Source organism: Epinephelus moara, chromosome 13, assembly GCF_006386435.1.
Source record: "Epinephelus moara isolate mb chromosome 13, YSFRI_EMoa_1.0, whole genome shotgun sequence".
Taxonomy (NCBI): Eukaryota; Metazoa; Chordata; class Actinopteri; order Perciformes; family Serranidae; genus Epinephelus; species Epinephelus moara.
The window spans coordinates 21125534-21151023 of record NC_065518.1 but is presented as its reverse complement, the minus strand read 5'-3'; the positions used below and the strand labels follow the sequence as shown (position 1 = coordinate 21151023).

The following is a 25490-nucleotide window of genomic DNA, read 5'->3' as shown; positions in this document are numbered from 1 at the left end:
CTTACAACAGATAATAATGAGATAATTAAGCTAGATATGAAACATTCCGTGAGAGGCTGATCACTTCAATGAAAAGCTCCTGCCTCGGCCGTCGCAGACAGAAACATAATGAATTTGCAATCCCCGCGCTCCGTCGAGAACCAAATCAATTGCTTTGACAAAGTCTCCATGTGGCTGACACCGTGACTTTGCTCTCTCTCTGGAGATGAAAGAGGCCTGACAGTTATGAAAATGGCCACAGGGAAGAACCTGTCATCAAACATGAGGTGTTGACACTTGCTGTTGTTGTTGCCGCCGCCGTCGTCATCATTGCCGTTTGCGGCCCTTGGATAGGCAGGCCTTTGGAGAGCTAAGCACGGTGTGAACATGTGCCATCAATGCTAGCATGGGGCTGCCACTTAATTCGACCACATTTAGCCAAGCTAGGGTGGGGGATGTGTTGTAGTCTGAGGACACAGCACAGGTTGTTTGGGAATTAATATTTTCAGAGCATGCGAAATAATTGTAGGGAAATGATTTTGATCCCTTTTTGAATTCGTACTGAGTGATACTGTTGATGCTTGAGGTCAAGAACACCTAGTATTGCGTAGCTCTCAGGGGGACAAGGCAGACACCACTGTGTGATGAAGGACGAAGCAAAACAAAGAGCTAAACACTGATTTCCCAGTGTTTATATGTCTTCACAAAAACAGTGTTTTTCTAGTTTTGCTTATTGTTATCATTGGAGGGCTGAGTTTCCTCCTCACCCAGTGGGCCCTGCTTTATGTCGGAGTGCTGACTTCAGCCCGGGACAATGAATTCAGTGCTAATGGCTCCTGACATAAAGCACCGGGACTTCTGCTTCCATACTTGTGCTGCCCTGGGGCTGAGGACACACACAAACTAAGGCACAAATGCAGTTTGACAATATAACAAGATGCTATATCTACAAATAGAGATACAGTAGCTCCATGCCTGTATACACACAAGTGCACACACCCAGCGGCAAGGACCCACACACGCGAAGACACCCAAAGAGACGCATTAGCGTCCGTCCCTGCTGTCATTCTCTACCTTACCTTCAGGAGGAGAGTTGACGAGAGGAGAAGACAGTGTACTGGGAGCTGGAGGTTTTTTTTTTTTGTGAGAGGTTCCCCTGGGTTCGGAGGATTCGCCGTTTGAAAGGGTTTAATGGAGTTGAATTAAGGGCAGTTAGCCGGCCAGGACACATGGTGCTGCAGTGGAGAAGAGCAGGACCTCAACCGGTCATCCAGCAGTCATAATTACAAGACTTCTCTATACTTGATCAGTGGAATTGAAATGTCACATGAATTGCGTTTACATGCACAAAATATTCTGTTTTTTGCCCCTTTTACAAAAAAGGTTTAGATGCAGCCACGTGTACTCCGATTAATTTACCCTAACATGTCGTTTATCACCTCAAAATATGGAGAAGTGGAATGGCTGGAAACGCTTGTGCCATGTAAACACAGCGGCAGTCTTTTATTTCTTCAACCACCTTCTTGAAAAATTTGGCATTGCGATAATTTACCATATCCAAGAACTTGCTGATATCCAAGTCTGTCATGTTATGTATATCGAATCCATGATAACGGACGTAGCTGACCATAAACAGGCAGGATGTTGGTGTCGCAAACTGCGGTAAAACCCCAGTTGAGACACATATTCCAAATGCGTTGTATCCATGTCTAAATAATGCTCATAAAACCTAAATAATATACGCATATCCCCTATGTTTTAATCAGACAATGCAACATTCGGAAAATGGCCTACATCCGTAAATCTAAATGTAATATTCTGTGGAATATTAGTGTGCATGTAAATGTCGTCATCGACTTTGAGGTTGTTCTTTTCCCATGCCCTGATGTGAAAACAACGGAGGATTATCAGAATATGTTTTTCATAGAAAAATAGGCTGTTTCCATGGGGAGTATAGACATTTTACAAACAGACACAAACCAATCTTCCCTATAAAAGCCTTTGTGAGAGCAGCTTTTAGATTCCTCCAACCAAAACACAATAACAAGGGATAAATGTGGCCAGATCCACGAGCCCAGCGGTCATTTTGTGGGCAGCGTCTTTGCCACAGGGATCAATGCGAGGAACATCGGAGGATTCTAGCTCTTAGCACCTTACCCTCCACTACCCTACAGTTCCCACATTACCATCTCTGTGTTGCTGTTCACACATGAGCAGCTTGAGTGGCAGTGACATTTATGGGCTTGTCCAGAAAGCAGCCACGTCCATCCCTCAGGGCCGGCCTTTGCCAACCCCCCCCCCCCCTTGCACTCTGGAGGTATCCAACTGTGCTGCTTCCTCTCCCAAAGGCCTTAATATACCCACTATCAATAAGTCAGATTGACTGAGCTGCAGGCCCACAGAGCGAACTGTACATACAAGTCAATCCTGGAAACAGACTGCTTTATTAGGTTATTATATGTACGAGGTGGAAATCAACGGAGTAGCACGACTAGATAGATGAATTGCTCCCCTATGCTTCTGAATCAAAACTGTCTAAAATTGATTTGTTCTCCTCTCCGCACATTTCCCTCTGCACTGTTTACACCACTGGAGTCCTGTTAAAGATGTTGATGGTAGTTGTTTTTAAATTGCTTTGAATCCAGGAGTGATTTGTCACTAAAATATGCCAAAGTCCTAAGTGCTGCCAGAATTAATAGACTCATGCATTCAAAATTCATTAGGAAATTCATCTGGGCATGGGATTGACCTGACCTTAAGTTGCCCTCATCTATCCTGCATTAGCATTCACTGAGTAAAAGCGGAGAGAGTGCTAATATGAAGTGGAAGAGATCCCACATGTTTTTTTCTATCCTAATAAGTGTCAGTCAGGAGGACTGAAGAAACGCTATCCTTGGTATTCTAAGGCAATAGCCTCCTGTCCTCTCCTTTCCTCTCTCCTCTCCTCTCGCTCCTCCTCTCTATGCGCTGTCTTCCTGGCTCTAATCATGTGGCCATTGTGTATGGATTTACTGCCCTCAGCCCCCAGGAGGGAGATTTGATTTTTCCCCTGCACTGGCTAATCTTTCCCTCTCACACTCTATTTTTCTTTTCTAATTCTGCCTGTCTCTCCTCCTCTTGCACTCTCAGATATTTTTGCTGTCCTCTCTTCCTTTAGTTAATCACCCTTAGTTGACTGGAAGCCTGTATTTGTTCTCTGGCTTTCTCATAATTTCTTATCCCTCACTCTTTCTGATACCGTCCTCCGTCTTTTCCTTTCCTCCTACTTTTCTCCACCGACACTTTGTTTAAACACAGCTCAGAATATTAGTGACTGCAATGGCTGAAATGATTGCACAGTGGCACACTTAATATGCATGTATTATTGCTAAGCAATTACAGTTATATGGCAGAATTTAATACTGACTCATCTGGTTGTTGAATTTGTTTTTGAGTCATTGTTTTCCTTTTTTCCAGCCACTCTCACTCTCCTGGCTCCATGGCAGCAGCGGTGCGAGGCAGTGAGTGGTCATGTGGACGCTGCACCTTCCTAAATGCCGGCGCAGCACCTCGCTGCTCCATCTGTGAGGCACCACGCCAGAAACCCGACCTTAACCAGATCCTGCGGCTGAGCAGCACCGAGGAACACCGCTGGGCCTGTCCCCGCTGTACGCTCAATAACCCACAGGGATCTGGAGCCTGCTCTGTCTGTGGCTTTGGACCGTCACCTGCCACTCACACGCCCCCTACAACCACCATAGCTGCCACTGCCAACGGCCTCCCACCTGCTCCAACCGAACCTCCAGCACCTATTGTCACCCCCACAGTTCTGCTTGAGCCCCATGGACAGCATCCTGCTAAGGAGGAAGTGCTGCGGCGGTCTGAGAGCAACGGAGAGGTGTGCGGCCTCGAAGGGCACCACTCTGGCTGGGCTTGCCCTCGCTGCACACTTCACAACACACCCGTGGCACTGTCATGCTCGGCCTGTGGTGGGCCAAGGAAACTGTCTTTGCCTAAAATCCCGCCTGAGGCACTGGTGGTGCCTGAGGTGCGCACACCTGTGCTGGGGTTTCCTGTTAACCCAGCAGGGGCTGCCCCGCTGCTTATAGACCTAACAGATGACTCTCCTCCAGCTCCTCCCTGTGATCCTCAAGAACCTCCACATGTGTCCTCACAGTCCCTTTCCTCACCTTTTACTTCTTTTTCCTCCCTCCAAAACAACCCAGTGCCCCGCAGCAGGAGAGAGGTGCCCCCTCCAGGGCGCCCACCAAACCCAGGCACCAACACTCCCAGCCCCACGTCCCCTTCAGCAGCCAGTGTGCCACCCCAGCCAGGCCCACAGCGGCCAGCCAAGCCCAAACATGCCCAGCCCCAGGAACCTTCATACCCCAGCAAGCGCCTCAGTATATTAGAGGAAGAAGATCCTCACCCACTGAACCCCCACCTCCCTGTTGCTCCCTCCGCCGCCCCCACCTGGAAGTGCCCTAGCTGCTCGTTGCCCAACCCGGGCAGCTCGTCTAAGTGCGAGGCCTGCCGCTCGTCACGGGCTGGTGCTGACCTCATCGACCTAGTAGGCTGTGAGACGGTACGATTTACTCCAGCCAGCCCCTCCAGCCCGGACTTTAGCACCTGGGCCTGCTCCAAGTGCACGCTGCGCAACCCTACTGGTGCCCCCAAGTGCTCTGCCTGCGGTTCTTCTAAGCTGCACGGCTTTCAGGAGCAGCAGGTGCCCCTGCCACGCTGCTGTACACACTGTGGCTCTGCATCATGCTCCTGTACACCTTCCTCATCCTCTTCGGGTCATAAAGCACGGAAACAAGCCCGGGGCTACCCTCCCTCCTCTTCTGCTATTGCCTCTTCTGGCTCCTCTTCGTCCGCCACCTCTGCACTCCTTCAGGAGAAGGTAGCACAGTGGAGCTGCCCAGCATGTACGCTGCTCAATGACATCAAGGCCAAAAACTGTGCAGCATGCCACACACCGCAGCAGTACCTCACCCTTCGAAAGGTGGTTAAGCCTCTGAAGAGGAGGGAGAGCATGCATGTAGAGGCCCGTCGACGAAATGACGAGGGCGAGGCCAAGGAGCTTTGGGAGAATATAGTCAGCTTCTGCAGAGAGGTAAGAAAAATATATTCGTCGTAGCTTGGAAACACATTAAAACACCACAAGTGTTCATCTGCAGGTAACTGATGTGGGTTATTTGTTGTCTATTAACAATAACTTAGTCATGAGTCACCATTACCTTCTTTATATCTTTACATTTTGTAGAGTTTTTCTCTGAGAAATCTGCTTAGTTGGATGTGCAATGCGTCACAGGGTGCACATTGCCTTTCAGTGCACAGTCCCCTCATTGTAATTCTTCTTTTTGTTATGTCTCTGGCATTGTTCCCACTCCCTCAATCTCTTTAATTTCAGAGAAATGCTAATAGGCTTTGTCATTGCCTCTGTTTGCACTTGCTTCGTTAGCTGAGTTTTAAAGGGCCAGCGGGCGAATCTTGGCCACTTAAATGAGCTGCAGATACAGAGTGTCTCATACTGAATATCCAGTCTATAACCTGCCCTCAGTCACAGAGAAGTCAGTTCTGATTCACCATTTCAAAAGTCTCTCTTAAGACTGTAACTCCTCAGCAGGAGGCTCTAATGAGTCCGGTTTCATTGTTTGTTCTGATTAGACTTTGCAGTGATGTTTTTTTTTTTTTTTTATGACGACAGCCTAGTTTGAGTCAGACCGCAGCACATCTTACTACCCAGACACACCAAACCGACATCAAAGAGCTAGTGGCGAAGACGGCCGACTGTTGCTTCTCCTCACGTTGGTAGTGTGTCAGCCAGAAAGTTGCAACTGAATAGACCTCAAAGGCTCCAGCCAACAGCTAACTAGCACGTACATTCTGCGACTGCGTGAGAGGACATAACTCTCCATACCAACAGACTGGAAGACCGACAGGATGAATTCAAGACGCTAGATACCACAAATGCTTACAAACCATTTCTGCTGAGGGGCTCAGTGGCTGAAGAAATAATCTTACCTAATATGCCGAGTTTGTTTTGATCTCACGCCCTCTTGAATTTAGTCGCTTGTTTGCTTTCCTCACTTCTGTTTCTCCTCTCGTGAACTGAGCTGTACTGCCAGTCAGAGGGATTTCGCTCACTGTCAACCTTCGCCATCTCTGATTACGATTCACCACCGGGACTACAGCAACAGATGCTCACTGACGGCCCGACATTGACCAACAGCTTGGTGTGTCAGGGTTCGTACTATATCAAAGCAGACCTGTATGTAAGAGATTAAAACTGTTTTAATCATTCTGAATATAATTTAACTTTAAATGAGGATGTCACCGCATCAATTTTGCCAAGTAATTAAAGGATCATAGCTGTGGTTCTCGTTAACATTCTCCGTCTTTATTTTTATCAATATACACCATGAAACAGAACATTTTCATTAAGCTGCATAAATGTCAGATGGCAAAAAGTTAATCATCAAGTGTTTTTTTTTTCTCCTACGGGAAAAAAGTTAATTATGTTTTTATAATTACGGCCTTGTCTGTTGTCATAAGCGCCTAAAATAATGATGCATTTTACCCGCTCCAGCACCTCGACATTTTGATGTTCAAAAGGTCGAGAAGACTTTGAGATCAACTGTGTCATTCATGAGCCCTGATTGGTGCGATTCACAGCGTCGCAGCTGTTTGGAGACACCGAGATGTCTTCCCTAGCAACTATGGTGAAGATGTGACAACCTTTCATGCCGCTTCTTTGCATCAAACCGCTTCGTGCTCACTTTCTCTGCAATACTGAACCTTTGATAGGCCTGTATTATGTTGTCATGGATATGCTATTCAGGGCTGTCAGAGAGGTTCATTTTAGACCTTTCAAGATGAATGCTAATGAGACAAACCTGATTGGACATGACGAAGAAACGTAGACATCGCGGAATATAAAGCTGCTCAGATTCAGGTCATTTTTCGGGGTTTCTATTCTCTGAATTTATTTGGTTGTCTCATGCGTGCCCACTTACTACACCGGCACGGCACCTATCATGCCATGTTTACAATAGCATGAAGTGTGCTTCAGAATGCATTATTAATGGCTCCTTTGAAAGTCGCAGGGCTCACTGCTGCGAGCGTGGGAGGGAAGTTGGCTCGGTAGGAAGGAAAGAATATCAGAGATCCCTCATCCCCACCTTCCCCTCCTCTCTCCCCAATTTAAGATCGACATTTAAGCTCGTCTTTCTTTTAATCATCCTTCCTTTTCTCCTACAAATATTTTAGGCCTAGTTCGCTCTCGCTCTGCCCCTCTGCGCTCTTCAAAGTACTTTCCCCTCTTCATCTCCTTTTTATCCCGTCTCCCTCCATCACATCTATCCCCACACGCTCATCCTGGTTTTTTTTCCTCCTCTCTGCTAATATCTCAAAATATGCTTTCCCCTCGCCACCCACCACACCCCCTCCACCCCCATCCCACCCTCTCCACACGACTGCACTCAATTCTCCCGTGTAGCAGTCGATGCGAGGCTGTGTGTGTATGTGTGTGTGTGTGTGTACGTGCTAAGGTGAACACAGGGGCTGGCCTATTTTTAGCAGCAGAGCCGGAGAGGAGAAGAGCAGAAATGATCCACTTCCCTATAGTGAACGTAATCACTAACAGCATCAACTGCTGCAGCTCAGTTTTAGGGGTCAGAGGGATGGACGGGGGTAGAATCGGTAAGCGAGAGGAGCTAGTCTTTCTAATCCATCACTGTCGAGGCATTAACACTTGGCAAGCACCAAAACACCAGTCGTGAAAATTTAATTATGATTAAAGCTTTTGGTGTACCCCAATACAAGGTGTGTGGGCAGTCGGAGCACAAGTATTCAGTGAAAGTTTTAGATTGCTTTTTTATTATATGTTAAATTCAGATTTTCTTTCAGGACTTGTTGGATTATAGCAAGTGGTGTTGCTGATGAAATATACTGAATATGTTAGTGGAGAGTTCGTCCAGATTGCAGCAATCAGTAAAGACCAAAACAAGAGCTGGAGTCAGTGTGTACGAAATATTATTCTCTCCTCACCTCAGTGCCGTTTGTTTCTTTTGCCTCCTTGCCTTTCTACTCTCCTTGATTGGTTTTGAGAGCGAGAGGTGTGTGCGCTTGATGCCAGTGCCCCGGAGCGTGTCCGCTTACTCACTGTGCCAGACGAGTAAACGCTACTAATGGCCATCAGCGCCGCTTGTGAACTGTAAAACCCAGCATGGCTGGAGCTGGTTCCTCTGTTCCCTCTCCATGTCACCCTCTGGGGGAGCAACAGAAAGATGCTTCATGGCAACAGAGTGACTTTGATTTGTTTTATTTTCCCTCTTTGGACCACTCTTTATACTACTTGTTACTTGAATCTTTGCCACATTAGCCACACCAGGATTTTATCTGGGGGGTTTTGGATGTTGGATTGTTAAGTTCTGACTGCCTGCAGTCAGTGACAGGTTTTCACTGCCTGTGACAGCATTGTACGTACCAGGCTGTTCTGGGACGCTTTTGTTTTGGGGTTTAATATGCGTGGCACTTTGAAATCCAGCTCTATAGTTCCTTGTCACCACATTTTCATAGATCAATAGGTTGTCTGTAGCACATAGATATCCAGCTACAAGCTTACTATCCTCAAAAAAAGCTCTCTTATGCCTGCCAGGTCTGTGTAGTCTGGGAGATGGCGGGAAGGCAGCAGCTTTGCTTAGCTCAGCACTGAATTGGCTGATTGCAGTCTAGTTTGCATGCTGGCGTGTGCCCAGTGATAGAATCAGAGACAGCAGCACTGGGTTCACTCGATGAGGACAGTCAGCTAGACTTACGCCGGCGGACGTCACGAGTCACGACACAGCAACCTGAACAACAGGATTATGCTTTAGTGTATGTGCATGTTAGTCATACTCCTTACACAATCCAAACCTACGAGAGTTTCCACTTTGGTGCTGATGTTATATCTTATTTCCCGTGTTGGCGGGTACCAAGTTACAGGTAACAAGTTACATGTAATTACATTACAAAATAAATGTAATTGTAATTAGTTACAGCTACTGAGAAAAATATGTAAATGAATTACAGTTGCTCATCAAAATGTTGCTGATTACAAAGGAGTAACATTGGAATACATATTTGTTAAAAGAGAGTATAAGATTAATTCTGTTGCTTCACCTGTTGCCCAGTTTAAAACATTTGTTAGAAAAGTAATCAAAAGTAATCAATTGAATTACTTTGATGAATAATTAAAATAATTACATTACTTATTACATTGTAAACAGGGTAACTAGTAATATGTTACCTATTAAATTTCAAAAGTAACCATCCCACACTGCTTATTTCATATAGGCAATAAGGTTTAACTCTTCATGTTGATATATTTTATATCTATGGGGGGTCTGCTTGTTTGTCAGGGACTGTTTCGCCCATTTAGTTTGAATAACTAGATTTTGATCTATAATCGCTGTGAACAGATATCTGTATATGTATGCAGAATCTATAGGCAGTGGATAGTGTTTCAGTTTCCTTTTGTAGCGCAGTCCAAGGAGTATAGACCAGTCATGTTTGAGTGGCAGGTAAACAGTTTGTCCAGAGAAGTGGAATGCACTGGCCCATATAAACTCTTAGAACCCATCGGCTATTGTCTGATGATGAAATAGCTTTATATTAGCTTTTTTAAATTCAATTAATCTGCATTCATTTGCAGACATCTGTTTATAGTCTTGGCCTGGCGATCCACTGGCTATACCAGATCAGCCCGAAATATTGGCCCTCTCCCTCAGAGGCTTTATCATCATCAGACAATAGCTGATGGGTTCAGAGGCTGGATTATCTATATGTAACAGTTGGAGTCTAGTGTTGTCTGCGTTGTGTTGATATGAAGAGGCCCAGACTGTGGATATCATTGGAGGCGATCTCTGTTTATTTCTGACAACTGACAGCAAGAGGTAAAAACAAAATCCTCCGTCAATTACAAGCCAAGCCCCTACACAAATGAAGTGACACAGGAATATGTTAGCATATTATACAATAAGTTAAGGCTGAAAAATAAACGTATTTTAAGAGTGCTAAAACCGGTATTACTATGTGAGCAATGTCGCTTACCTCTCCCATGGAGTACGACAGCAAAAGGGGAAAGGCAAGGTGTTAGACACCCCTTTATAGGTGGAGTACCCCCAAAGGTGAAAGCAGGGGTACAGAAACTGAGTATCAAACGTTCCACATATTGAATATGGAGGCCTAAACATGTCAGGTAATAACAACTGAAACAAATTTTGTGTAATTATAATACTAAATATTACAAATGTACATTTGACTTGGTTACACATATTACTGCTGTATAATGGACCCTGTTACATATAATAAGACCTGAATAGGATTGAGTGCCTCTGAGTTTTATATAAATGTTTAGTCTCTAAAGCTCTTGGGGGGAAAAAAACCCGTAGTGCACATAAAACACCCTGTGTGCTGCAAATGTGAACAGGCTAATTGCAGCATATGCAGCACAGTCGTTTCCTTACGGGCAGACTGCAGCAGACCACTCTGCTGATTATCATGTCTTTCAACTGACTCGGAATAATCCGCTCAGATATGTTCATGAAATGAGAGGTGAGTGCAGAAGGTTGTTAAGTACCTTCTTGGAACGCTAACGTGTTATTGTAGCCACCAGTATCTCTCTAACAGGCTTTGAATTGATCTTCTTAGCTTCAAAAATGATGATGCTTGTGTAATATTTTAGACTAGATTGCTGTATATCTGTGCTTGTTTAGAGCTGTTTAGTCTGTTTGTGTACTGCACTGAATGTGCTCCGAGTTACATTAGTTAGAAGTCTCTGAATGTGTCCAGGCCCTCTCCACCTCTGCGGTAAATCCACATCGGCCCCTGAGCCCATGCAATAAAAGCCAGCACAAGGGTCACACATAAGCCAGTGAGCTACAGAATCGGTAAGCTACATGGAGACCTCAGATGGCCGAGGTGGTGAGGCGGTGGCGTTGAAGCGATTCTGTGGTAGCTAATGCTGCTTCAAGACTGCAGAATTGGTTTTTGGGAATGGCGACTAATCAATTCACTTCACTGTGAGCCACCATTGGGGTGCCCACATTACATCCCCTTGCTTGCCTCGCAACACAACCGAGCCCACTCCTGACACCACATATAAGAAACCGGATAGGGTTGCGTGTGTGACTGTTGGCCCTCTCGGGTTTGTGTACAGAAGAGTTTTAGATGGGCAGATAGTGTGTCAGATTGGGTGTCTTGATCCGTTAATGTATCCATGTAGTGTGGCTCCTGTGTACAGTAGAGAGGCAGCTACATTTTCAGAGTGCTAAAATCCAGTGTGTCAATTTAAATGCTCGGTGCTCTGCAGGGAATATGTCAGAAAGTGAAGTGTTTGAAATGTTGAAATTTGCATATGTGTCCTGTATCCAGGCCGCTACATGGTGCCACATTTGGTCTCCTGCTGTGCAGATGTGTGATGCCACACTAACAGTGGAAGTAATTCCTCCTGCCACGTGACTGAATGGAGAAGGCAGCAGTTGTCCTTGTTTCACCCACAATCCAGGGCTCATTTGGCGGCCTGTAGTGTCCTGTATTAATCATCATCCACCTGCAAAATATATCACATCAGAAATGCGGGGAAGAGATTAACAGTTAGTCCTCAAAGTGCCAAGTGTCCTTCAGGCTTGCATTATGAGTTTGAATAGCTTGATTTTTGAGTTTGAGTTCTCTAATCAGCTTCTCTTGGGGATGATTTGAGATACGTTTTTGGGTTTTGAATAAGACACTTTCTCCTAACAAGTTACTGTTTTTGAATCTATTTTGAATAGAATTCAATATTTAAACAGGTCTAGTAATCACATCCCTTTGTCTCCCTATCACTTATCCTCTCCCTCTTCTCCCCGTTCAGAACGCCGTGAACTTTGTGGACGACAGCTTCCCACCGGGCCCTCGCTCCGTGGGCTTCCCCGAGGGCGACAGCGTCCAGCAGAGAATCAAAAAGTGGCTCCGCCCCCATGAGATCAACTGCAGTAACTTCAAAGACCGAGGCGTCAAGTGGTCCGTCTTCCGCACACCGCGGCCCTCCGACATCCTGCAAGGCCTGCTTGGAAACTGCTGGTGAGCTGTCAGAACCATATGGGAAACTAATCAGTCTAGATAACTCGGGACAACCCAGAGACGGACCATTCATTTACAAAAAGACCTTGAAAAAGCCTGCCTTGATTAATACCTTAGAGATCCAGTGTGTATGATTTAGGGTGGTATATTGGCAGAAATGGAACATAATATTCATCACTATGTTTTCAGTAGTTTATAATCACTTGAAACTTGGAATAATTGTGTTTTTGTTACCTTAGAATAAGCTCTATATATTTACCAAAATCCTTAAGAAGTCTGAATTGGCCTTGAATTCATTCATTTAAAAAAAAAAACAGACCTTAATTGGTATTAAATGTCTTAAATCAGTCTTTCAAAAGTCTTAAAAAGGCTAACACAATAGCTCATTGTGCTCAAAGCATAGGATTCACCATCCGCTAGCTAGGTTTCGCTGTCACTGTACCCTGGACGAAAGTAGCTTTGGCCTGTTCAAGTCCCCGTCCGGATCAAAAATATGGAGCGTGGACTGGTAGCTGGAGAGGAGCCAGTTCACCTCCTGGGCACTGCCGAGGTGCCCCTGAGCAAGGCACCGAACCCCCCAACCGCTCAGAGCGCCAGATGGGCAGCCCACTCTGACATCTCTCCACTTAGTGCATGTATAGGTCCAGTTTGTGCATGTGTGTGTTCGGACCTGTGTGTAATTGACAACAGAGTGAAAAAATTGAATTTCCCCTCGGGGATTAATAAAGTATATTAAAAAAAAAAAAAAAAAAAAGAAATGGGGAAGTGCAAATTCAGCAAAAATTGGTTGTTTAACCAAGATGGTGCGGCATGGCTGAAACTGGTACAAGGAAATGCTCATGTGCACAGTGTATTTTATGTAAAAAAAAAAATAAAATAAAATTGGCACAATAGGAATCAAGGCAGAGTAAGAAACACAAAATCAGCATTAAAACTTGCCAACAAACGCCAGGTATTAACCATTTCTGTTCAAAACTCCACCTTTTTGTTTCTACAGTAGCCCAGAACGGACAAATCAAACACTGGCTTTCGATAGAGCCATTTGCGTTTTCACATCAGTCACCATAGTTCTCCTAAATGCTTGGTACACAGGAGAAGTTGTAGTTCTGCATCCTCACCACTAGATGCCACTAAATACACCAGGCTGGACCTTTAACCAAGGACAAACAAGAATAGCCATTAATTCTGCTCAGTGCCTGTGAAAGATCAGAGGAATACAGAACACACAGCAGATAATGTTACATGTCTGTGTGATTCTTGTCTGAGTCTGCTTTGGATGTGCACTGCAGCCTGAAGCTCGCAGACACAGAGATGGAGACAGTGACAGAGAGGCAGTGAAACAGTAAGTTAGGAAACCGAAAGCGAGAAACTGAAAAATTGGAAGGCAGGGGGGGAAAAAAAAGAAGGCGAGCATTAAATGAAAGAGGGAGGAGGGTGACAGATGTACAGATACACCTGACAGGAAGATTATTCACGGGAATGTGAGTCTGGACACATGCTTTATCTCCCTGCCCTTGTTCTGTCCGTCCTTTGGGGTGTGTTGTGTATATATATTTATATATGTGTGTGTGTGTGTTTGTGTTACCATCCGCCATCTTCCTCCACACACATGCACACACAACAAAGAACAGTCACAAAGTTGTCCCAATACAACTTTTCGCTTCAACACCAGCACACACAGCTTATCAAAAATAACCCTCCCCAGAGCTGAATCCTCTCACTCGCGACAGGATGTAACCCTAATTCGTCTCTCTAACTCACTGTCTCTCTCTCTCACTCATACACACACACACAGACACACACAGACTTGTCCTAATAAACCAGCAAACAGCCCCGCTCCCCTCAGCCAGCCAATGACAGCAGAAGAAAGTAGTGCCAGTCACCCTTGTCCTTGAGTACGAGCTGACATTAGAGTCACATTATGACACGGCTAATTGGATTTCTATTTGATTCTTTGCAGCCGATTGGTTTTTCATCAGCGCCTGAATGGGCTGATCGGCCTTGCTGAGCTGCCTCGCCGAACAGATGGGATACAGCTTTAATAGTACACATTTCCAACTCCACACAAAGAGTTTTAGTCTTTGACACACATTGACGGCTGGTCTGAAGGGTTATGGCTCTCATCGTTAGATACAGTGACAGCAGAACTACCAGTGGCAAAAGTAGCTCTGCAGTTTGGTAGATAAAGGAAGTGTTTTACTGCTGGGAAAATGGTCTTTTCATGAAAGTAGGCTGTCTGTGCAGTGGAAAGATGCAAATAGGGCTGGGTATTGCCACTGATTTCCTGAATTGATTTGATTGGATTTCCGATTCAATATGATTCCATTTGATTCAGTATCGATTTGATTGGGGATATTTCAGTCTTTCAGTCTAGAGACTAATACTGTAAATTTTACAAGGAATTATTTTAAAAAGAGAATAAATTCAGAACAGGAATAAAACTGAATATTTTATGACAAAATGACATTTCTAATATCCATTTTCTACATGTTTACATGTTTCTTAACAGGTGTATTGATAAAGAACTGTCATTTTCCTCATGGAGGTTTTTTTACACTTACAGTAACAAGCGTAGCCGGCGTCAGCTCGAGTTATCGTCATTTCTCTGTCTCCACTGTGGGGTCTCTGGTCGGTGTTTGTGTGTGCCTAAAAGTGGCGCTCCTGCTGCAGTATAATTACACCAAAACATAAAAACACTAAGCTAACAGTTACAGAAAAAAGAGCAGGTAACGTTGGAGCTTCTCAATACGACAGTCGTTAATTTAGCCCCAGCGCCTATTCCCTACCAACAAGATTTACGAGGTTAAAGCTTCACACATCTGCGGGAAAAAGCATATATTAAAAGACTGATCATGGATTTTATGAATCGATAATGGGTCATTCAAATGAAAATAGATTTGAATCGGATGAATCGATTATTTTAACGCAGCCATAGATGCAAATACTTTTGTAATTGGTGCTATATGACCAAAGGACTTTCGCTTAAGAGGTAGAAACCCTACAACTACCAGAGTGCACTGCACTACACTGGACAGCTCTTGCTGGTGGGTGTTGTAATGCGAGCTGTGCTGTTTTGACACAGAAAACAATATGGTGGCCAGCTGGTAACAAACAATCTCTAATTACAGCTAAACAGCACACTAAATTATGAAAACATTTGAGGCAAGAAATATGCATCGCAGGAACAGAATCTGATCAGCACTGCCTAGTTTTGCCATCCAATCTGAGTTTGGCCTGAGTCTTAGAGAGAGGGGCGGGTTTTTCTTTTGATCCACTTCTTTACTCTTTGTGTTTGTGGTGGTTGGCATATAAAAATGCGGAAGTGCACTCTGTAGGTTGAGCAACAGCCATAGAGCCAGCTGATGCATTTATTTTAGCCAAGATGAGCAGGGAGATCTGGGCACTGGTAAAATGGAGGGAAGCTTACCTTAGGTGTTTTGTGCTGCCCACATTATTAAGATACAAACTGGTTAAAAATCAGCAAAGTACCCCTTTAATAACGAGCGTCGGATAACTGTGGAATCAGCCGTGAGTCAGCAGCGTTTAAAACGAAATGTTTTTAGCTCATTGTACCACACCTCAACTGTTTGTAGTCATTTCATCATTATTGTATGATCTCTTTCCACACTTTGAGATGAACTAATGTTCGCTTTAAAATATATCCCTTTCAAGTCGGATCCTCGTGTCCCCAGCTGAGTTCCTCTTCTGTGAGGAATTAGCATTTTCTGATGTATCCGGAGTTTTGATTAACTAATTTCTCTCGCAAGCTAATTAGAGGAACCGAGCCAGTTTGTCTTTGCTGCAGGGTGAATTAACAGTAATGGGGAGGTAACCAGAAGGCACAGAGGCTTGATTCATCAGATGTGATTGATTTTCAATGAGGGCAAATTATGTTTCGAAAAAAACTGAAAGAGGTACCTTTTTTGGAAAAGGATGTTTTAATTTCACATTTAGTCTCACGGCTGTGTGTCAGTCTGTTTATTTTTGTTCTTTTCTCTCAGTCAGCCGACATTCCTAATCCCTTCCTGTCTTTTCGACTGAAACGGGCATCCATTCAGCCGTCCACCTTTCCGCCGCAATCAGCCCATCATTTACTTCCTTGCATCTCCATTTGTTTTACTGCTTAATTCAGATTGTCTTTTGCGCTTTGTTTCAGCCACATCCTCTCATTCACGCATCTGTCCTTCCTGATCCGACGTTTCATTTTCTGATTCATTGAGTTTTATCTTTCTCCAGGTTCCTGAGTGCGCTGGCAGTGCTGGCGGAGCGGCCGGAGCTGGTGGAGAGAGTGATGATCACCAGGACCATCTGCCCAGAGGGAGCCTATCAGGTTCGGTTGTGTAAAGACGGGACATGGACGACGGTGCTGGTGGACGACATGCTGCCCTGCGACGACTATGGCTACCTCCTCTTCTCTCAGGTCAGGGAAGGAGAGAGGGATGTGGGGAGCCCTGGGGGAAGGGGAAGTTATGGATGAGGAAATAGATAATCATAGATATTCAGTGTGCAAGAGATACTATTAATGTCCAAGGTTAGAGGAGGAGGAGGAGGTTTAGATAGAAATATACATATTCTGCTCATGTAATGTTTGTCCTCTTCCAGATCATAGAGGTTATAGAAGAAAGTAGGGCTGGGCAATATGTTGATATGATTAGATAACATCTTAGATTTTGGATATCAAAATATAGCAAGTGTTGTCTTTTTGTGGTTGTAAGGCTGCATTACAGTAGAGTGATGTCATTTTCTGATCTGCTCTATTATTTTCCTTAACCTAATTTGTCTTTTTGTCCACATTACTGATGATTATTTGTCAAAATCTCTGACAATGAAATCAATCTGGGGTTGTGGAGTTAAAAAGAACTGAGCTTACCAGACGTGTGTAACCCGCTCATGATCTCTGCTGGAGGCTAGAAGCTGAAGGCTGCATTAGCCACTGCTAGCATAACACCCCTGTGACAGTACATTACATTGGAGGTAATGCAGACGTCAGGTTTTGACAAGGGAAGAGAATGCATGGAATAAAAAAAAGACGAGATTGCTGACAGGGCTGTAGCGATCTCAAACCTTTTTTTAGGCTGCAGGGAGAAGTAGCGAGGACATTTGATGGACAGTATGTCGGACATATATCCTCTCAGATTTATCAGTAAGCAGGGTGTCTCTAAGTCGCTCCGTGTTAATAGAGTTGCAGCCAAACATCAGTGTAATATTAACTTCCTAACATAAGTTCAGGCTAATTCATTATCTAGCTTTCTATCACACGCATGTCTCAAAGGACCCCGCAGAGGAGGATTGTTCCTAATTAAACAACAGTCAATTACAGGACAAATTAAGTATTGCATTATGCAACAAATAAAACACAGGGAAACTAATCCAAGCACACACATGCTGGAGAGTAAAACCTATCAGACCTTATCTACACACTGGCACCGTCGACCTTAGATCTCAGGGAAGACAAGGAAATAAAGGTAACAGAGGAGACACTGGATATGGCAGAGTGAATTCCTTCCTTCATGATGACTAAACATGAAGAGAAAGAAATGCCCAAACAAAATGTTAAGATAAGGAAGAATATGAGAAATCATAAATAACACATTCCATCTTTTTTACCAGGCCGTGTTCAGAAACCGTTGCGCTTTGAGTCACAGCCAACCGGTTCAGAGCCACTCCTTAAAACAAGCTCCACTGCAAACACAGCTTCCTGTTACAAACGAGCTACACTCATGACTGAGACATGACTAAATATTTCCTTCTCTTTCCCATCACTCCAGGCCCAGAGGAAGCAGCTATGGGTGGCGCTGATTGAAAAGGCCCTGGCCAAACTCCATGGCTCCTACTTTGCCCTGCAGGCAGGGCGCGCCATCGAGGGCCTTGCCACGCTGACAGGGGCTCCCTGTGACTCCCTGATGCTCCAGGTCAGCTCCACCAACCCACGGGAGGAGCCCATTGATACGGACCTCATCTGGGCCAAGATGCTCAGCTCTAAGGAGGCTGGGTAAGAGAAGGAGCAGAGGGGGAATTTTGGTGGAATTAGGGCGTGAAGGAGCATTTTCTTTGCTATTTTTATCATTTGCAACTGTCAAATCAGTTGATTTAATGTACAGTACAGGAAGTGGATAAAATAGTAGACATCTCGTTGGAGGAACAGTGGATCTACATTCTCTAATCACAACTACAAAGACAAAGGTGTTACAAAGCGACAAAGGTGCTGAATGCCAATTAGCAGCATATGTCAGCAATAAAAGAGGTCTGATAATCAGCACTTTGATATGTGAGCTTTCAAAGCAGCATGAGACAACTCACACAACTCCAAAGGGGCCCAAATCATCTGTGGCCAAACTGCAAGTCCATCTGTCAGAAAACCTGTGGTATTATTCAATATATCAAAGGGGGAGCGGCCCCGGAAAATCGTGACAACGTCGGTATACTTTACCGAAGGGGGACGAAGCTGCATCAACAAAGAAGGAGCAGCAGTCACAAACTGAAGACAGATTAACAGGGATATAACCGATATTTGTTTTTTGTTGTTTGTCTGTAACTGTGTGTTTTGCTGCCAAGATAAGGAGATTTTAATTTTGAGGTTCTCCTGGTTAAATAGAGATTAAGTTAGTAAAGACATGATTAACATAATTAGCTATGCAAAGCTGGAATGAAATGAAAGTTGAAAATAGTTTGTTCTGGGCTGTTATTTATTGACTCTTTCACGGTGTGTTGTCCACACCTGTTAGGTTTCTGATGGGTGCATCTTGTGGAGGAGGCAACATGAAGGTGGACGACGTTGTGTATGAGTCTCTGGGCCTGCGGCCGCGGCATGCCTACTCCATCCTGGATGTCCGAGATGTTCAGGGTTACAGGTATGCAGTCACGTGAACTAGAGTGATAACCTGCCTGTCCTTCAGTGAGCTCTGTCTTTGTAACAGAAAAGAAAGTACACTTTAAAGATAAGCATAAAATTAAATGAAACGAATTAAATTACCATCTGCACTTTGTCGGCATCCCGCCCTACTGTTCGTTCGCTAAAACAAAACAACAGGGTCACCTTTTTAGTAAAGAGCTGCAAAAGCAGAGGACATGAAAGTCCCATTCATTTTCTCCACAGGCACTTTAAGGGTGACTGACAGAAAGAGCACTTCGCAGCTTGAATAGGAAATGAAATTCTCCTGAATGAGTCATCAGTGCAAAAAAATTGACAATGGCACTGGAAAATATCAGGTTCCTTGATTTTAAAAAGTCAGAGGCACAAGGCTGTACATGACACCATAAAGTGAGATATGGTCCTCAGCTCCCACAGTGCATTTTGGCAAAAATTGTCAGATTGCAGAGGTTAAAATTCTGCTTAGTGTGCAGGTGGAAAACTGAAAATACACCTGCAGCTTAAATCACTTCATTTTTTGAGTTATGGGATGATTTTTGGATGAATTCAGCCATTATGAGATTGTGTTTTGTTTGCAACTAAACTCTAATTCGTGCCTCTGACTGGCTTCTCTATGGCCAGCCAAGACTCATGGGTATTGTGGTATTTAGAGGGCTTACCGTGCCAAAATGACGGGTATATAAACCTGAGTTCCCAGAAAGAATGTTCAGATAATTAAAACTGGAGGCCATAACATAAATATATTAGCTCATAACGGCATCCTGTCATGTATTTCTGTTAACTAACATTAAGGGTTTCGTAAAAAGAAAAGTTAAAAGATACAGGATGGAGAAAAGCACTTGAATCTCCATAAGTGCTGTTCCCTTTACAAATTCTTTATGACATGTCTCATGGCTGAAACTTTTCCTTCAGTTCCTCCTTTCAATATCTCCCATTCATGCTTGCAGGTCTATTTCACGTGAAAAAAAACATCTTAAAGGGGCTCTTGAAAAAATGGAGATGGCTGAGCCGGCAGCTAGCAGCTAACGGTGCTAACTAATGCGGAGCTAGTGGCGTTAATCTGGGGAACCAGAGGGCGAGCGCTGCATTTTTGCGACGATGCTGTCATGATATCAGCGCTAACCGCCACGTGAGCACAGTGTGAAGTGATTATGATAAGCTAGCCGGTTGGATACTAACACGCACACTAGCCTACCACAATAAACCACATAAAAGGTTAGAGTAGCAAAGGATAAAGGGCACCATCACCCCACTGTGTCTTTACATAACAAGTAGTGGTTTGCTGCAATATTAATGCTCTGCTCTTGTGTGTTTACTCATTAAAAAGCATATTCATAAATAAGTATCTCTGGTTTAGAATCGATTGAACAGATGCACACTCTGTGATGGTGCTTTACTAAGTGATTCATGGGTAAATGGGGTGGAGGCATGATGCCAGTGGAGGACAGGTGCACACCAGTGCAGTTTGATCACTTTGATCAGCATTGTGAGTCCACACAATGGAGGCTTCTTCTGTCCTACCTGCGAGAGGAGGTTCAGAGTAGCCGTAAATCCCAGATGTAATTTGCTCAAGAGCCCCACACAACCACTTTAATTTACTGCCATAAAGCAATCTGAGTGGAAGATTGGGCCACAGCGCTTGATCTAAAATGAGTTGGAGTCCTCCTGCTAGGAGCCGGAGGAGATGAAAAGCAGCTTGGAAACAGCGATTCACCTGCACTTCTTTTTTTTCTTTTTTTTTTCTTTTCTGGAAAGTGGTGACTCTCCAATATGGGTTTCCATTATACCTCCCAAGTTTCTCACTGTAGGGAGGAGGCAGTAAAATGAAATGGGTTGTTAAAAAGTAGGCAATGATCCATAAGAGGAGCAATATGAGTCTGCAGAGATGGGGAGAGTGCGTTGACTGAAAGCTGTTGTCACTCTGACTGGATCCTGCTTTTGGCTCTGCCTCTCTCTCCATCATCTTCCCTCCCTAACTGTCAACTCTCTGGCCGCGCTTCAGGTTGCTGCGGCTGCGTAACCCGTGGGGTCGCTTCTCGTGGAACGGCAGCTGGTCGGACGAGTGGACAGACTGGCCGCAGCACCTGCGTCACGAGCTGATGGCTCATGGCAGCAGCGAGGGCGTCTTCTGGATGGAGTACAGCGACTTTATAAAGTAAGAACCAGTTAACAGAGACATTTTGTTTGCTTGATTTCTGTATGTCAAATGTGAGGTATTGTCTAGTATCATGAAAAGGGTATGATAAGCTGTACCTTTAGTCTACGCCTGTTTTGGACAGCAGAAATCTTCACGTTGTATGATTATGTTCATTATTAACTGTGGTGATTGATTACAGTTTTCAGTTTTGATTTGTTTAGGAGATGGTGGTCTTATATTCACCAGGAAAGCTACAAAAACAATGACATCACAACATCTTTAGCCTCCAAGCTCCTCATTTGTAGACGTGTATCATCTCAGAAAGTCACTCACTCTTTCAGACTGTACATGAATTCACTCATTAACCTTTCTTCCCCCTTGTGGCCACCAGGAGGCATGGCAGCATCTTAAGTCAACACTTGACTGTCATGTTTTGTCAACATCTTTGCTGATAAGTCATCACTGCTGTGATTTATTTTTTTGCACTGCACGTTTCAGAGGTGACTCCACAGTCACCCACTGTGCCCACATGACAGATGCACATATTTTCCTTCTGCTAATTAATTCGAGCCATGCTGGCTGTGGCTGCTAACGCTACACTTCTTGTGTTCATTCCAAACACACGCCACGGTTAGAAATGTAAAATGCATGACTTCCTGTGACGATTTATCCCAGGAAGGAGCTACCCAGCAACAGCTGTTTTGAGCAGCTAATATCAAAGCTTTTGTTAACTGACAACAGGTGACACTAAAAAAAAGTGTATTCACCGCAGATCTCCGCCAGGTGTGTCTGGGGGCATGTGGGTGGGGAACATAACCAGAATAGACAGGCTATGAAGACAAACCTCGGACAAAATGTCTAGTAAAACTCCTCCATATCTTCCTGGTAATGTTATTATGCTAGCAGTGGCTAATGGAGCCTTGAGCTTCCAGCCTTCCCGTATCTTACAGGCAAGATGCCAGCCAAGATAACAAAAACTGGGATTTATTCATCTCGTATTGTGCCTAACTTTAGTGGATATTGATTGATCAATCAATCAATTAATCAGTACTGGGTATGGGATTAATTTGCAGCTGCTCAGGTTCAAAATTAGACCAAACTTTTCTTTGGATGTCAAAGTGTAAACCACAATAAAGGCAAAAATGTGACCTGCAACTTACGATGTTAGGTTAGTTTTTTGCCGAGTTGTTTGGCGGAAATTCTTTTTACTATGTGATTTGTTGATGAATTGCAGCCCCTACCAGCCACTTAAGAGTAGTAGCAGTCATTGAGGGTATAAACAGAGCAGTTAATAAAACAGGTTCTTAAAAAATTGTGAATCAATCTAACCATGAGAGGTTCCTGAGCATAAATGTGCACAAAATATTAGGCTGATGGGTCCAGTAGTTTGTCAGATTAGCTGCGGACAGACAGATACATACACGAACGAATACTTGATCCCTTCCAGGATGGATGGATGCATATAACTTTCTAAAAGTGATGGATAGCTTAGTATTTTCATGCCTTTGACCATCTGGTACCAACACCAAACTGAGTGACGGCGTTTTTGTTGTTTTCAGTCCATTGTATTTGTTGACAAGTTCGTCATCCACTGTTTCCCACACCATGGTGTTATTATGCAGTTGTGTGGGTTTTTCTTGTGGTTGTTTCGGTTGCCAGGGGCTTTGCCGGCAGAGGCTTAGACTTGTAATGGCTCTCAGTGTGTTTTGTCATATTACATTAATCCTGTCATTCAATCACACACAGCATCAAGGGTCGGCTGGTGTTTTTCCAGCTCTTCTTCTGTGTGTTTTTATACATGACCATTTCATTGGTCAGTGACCTTGGCGAGGTCAGTAAACACTGTTTCCTGTAACAGTTTGATTGAAAAGTAACCTGGAACACAAATGGTTGTTGCCAAGAACTGTCCTTAAACATAACAAAAGTAAACCTGAATGAAAACATAAGTGCATTACAGCCACACACAGAATCTAACAAAGTGTGAAGACTGTGACCTGCCAGCAAAAACATTCCACTAAGTGTTTATATTTTCTGTAAAAACCTGATTTTACCAAAAGGTTACTCTCGGACTTGCCTGGAAAAGGTTTTTCTTACTTTCAGCGAACCATCTGATAAATAGACGTTGTCACAAAGTCCACCAGGTTAGTAAGTTCAGCTAAAGATGAATGAAATGTGTATCAGGCTTTTATTCATGTCCCTCGTGTCCAACAAAATAAGAGTTGCAGTACATCCAGAGGGATCAATGTGGCTGTCCACCTGAACAACTCAAACCTGAAAAATGTGCGCAACAGAGACCAGAGTCCCATCTGTCTTCTGACTGTTTATTGTTTTTTTTCTGACAGACAAATAATCTCTCAGCTTTGTCCTGTATGGCAAATGTACAGCATGTGCCTGCCTGGACTTGTTACAGTGTGAAAAAAGAGGTCAGCTGCTTGCACAAATATCGAGACTCCTATATTGACTCCAGTGGACAAATAAATGATGGTGCTGATAAATAATAACACTGCAGATTGTTTCACTAAAAACAACAACTGAACCCTGAGAAACAAAAGGTTTCAACAGCAGACATATTTATCTCTAGAGATCAAAACCTACAGTAAAACTTCAGCGTACCTACCTTTTCTTTCTCTCTCTCTCCTTCCTGATTGTCAGGGAGACAAAAGATGTAAGACAGTTGTCAGAGCGGGGTTAGGAAGTGATGAAACAGTGAAAAACAGACTGAAAGTGAGGAAGAGAATGTCTCTTGGGGGCTCTGTCTTTTGAAGGAGGAGGTCTGATATGTTAGCGAGGTAAATGGTGTTTTCACAGCAGCACCTTCGGAGGCTATGCTAATGTTAAAGAGTTGCCTGTGATGCATGCAAATAGACTTAGCTCATGACAGGCGCAGAGCAGCCGGTCAAATCCTCGGTGTCTCAGAAGAATGGGTCCTTTTCGACTTTTTTTTTCTGTTGATGCTATATATATATTTATACTAAAGAAGGCTGTATCCTCTCAACCATCTCCTCCCACAGGTACTTTGACTCAGTAGACATCTGTAAGATCCACTCAGACTGGCAGGAGGTGAGGCTGCAGGGCTGCTTCCCCAGCAAAGCCAGCGGGCCGGTCACCGTCACAGCCCTCACTGTGCTGGAAAGGACGGCGCTGGAGTTTGCTCTCTTCCAGGAGGGGAGCAGGTAAGTAGGACAAGTCTCTCTCCTGCTGTTTATTTTCAGGGCATCTGCAGGTCTCTTAAAATGTCTTAAATTCGATTTCATCTACTTTAATTTATCCATCTTTTAATTTTCTTTTTATCAATATGATCAAGCTCCTTTGCCTGAAAGTCTACATTTCAGATGGTACAAATCTTTAATCCTAACACTGAATCTAATAATGTTTCTCACTATAATATCTACATTCCTATGTAAAAGCTACCTCTGCAATTGATTTGGGTCGTCTTCAGTTTGCCAGTCCAGTTCAGTGTACAAGCTTAACCAGTTTGGAAGGGAGCAGGGCACACTGTGTTTGTTTACTACAGAGTTCATGTGTTTTTTTGGGTGACAAGACGACACAAGGCAGAGTTAGGGGCCGTACACATGCCACGTCAGATCCGGCGCTGGATGCTACGTTTGTGCCTTTTTTGAGCCAGCTTTCAAGAGCGCAGCGACAGGTTGCATTTGAGGTTGCCAAGCACCATATCATATCCTATTTACCTGAAATCCTGAGTGCAGAGCTGATCTTCTGCCAGATGCTGTTTGTAAGTGTGTCGTCATATTGTCCGTGGGACAGATGAAAAGCTCTGGCAGCCCTGTGCCAAAGTTACCAACTTTTCCATATTTACCACAGACTGATATTTACACAAGAAGGGAAAGCTATCCGCCAGCAGTGATTGGCTGTTCCTCGTCACATGACATGCGGTGTGCGCTGCTGCATTCCAAAAGTGAAACTCTGGCATTTTAGCGTGCCTGCTGCACGTCTACATTGAAGACGATGAATTTGAGGGCACCAAAAACGCAACATGTGTACAGCCCTTTAGTCTCTCAAGGAAACAAAAGCTGTGCCAGTATGGCGACATTTTGGATTTGCTGACAAAAGAGGCGTCCTAACTGTGCTGAACTTTTGTCACATGTTTCGATGAATTCCTGTCGCTCACTTTGAAAGTGCTGCAATGATGAAGAACAGCAAATTTATGAAGTGAAAATGAAGAATGATTTATCTCCTTAGGCCTATTTAACTACAAAGCCTCTATAAGGTGGCAGCTGGCTGGAGCGGGATCCTTAGGGAGCTAAAAATTCTGGTTTCTGACCCTCACTAATAACAACCTACTGGCTGTTAGTTATAATGTATGTTATTGCCAGTAAATACGACATCAGAAAATGTGGTTTTTATGTTTAAAAAATAATGTTACAACCATAGGAAGACAGCACATAGACTACTCATACC

At 44.0% G+C, this 25490-nt stretch overlaps 1 protein-coding gene across 2 annotated transcripts in view; it reads left to right on the top strand.

Annotated features, from left to right (window-relative positions):
• Positions 1 to 25490, top strand: part of capn15 (calpain 15) — a 50706-nt gene that overhangs the window by 14811 nt on the left and 10405 nt on the right. For both annotated transcript variants that reach the window (XM_050059991.1, XM_050059990.1), the window contains exons 2-8: positions 3436 to 5074; positions 11855 to 12063; positions 16300 to 16483; positions 17832 to 18055; positions 18789 to 18914; positions 20937 to 21089; positions 24083 to 24244. In XM_050059991.1, the coding sequence (XP_049915948.1) occupies positions 3458 to 5074; positions 11855 to 12063; positions 16300 to 16483; positions 17832 to 18055; positions 18789 to 18914; positions 20937 to 21089; positions 24083 to 24244 (2675 nt within the window). In that variant the 5' untranslated portion in view covers positions 3436 to 3457. The remainder of the gene's footprint in view (positions 1 to 3435; positions 5075 to 11854; positions 12064 to 16299; positions 16484 to 17831; positions 18056 to 18788; positions 18915 to 20936; positions 21090 to 24082; positions 24245 to 25490) is intronic.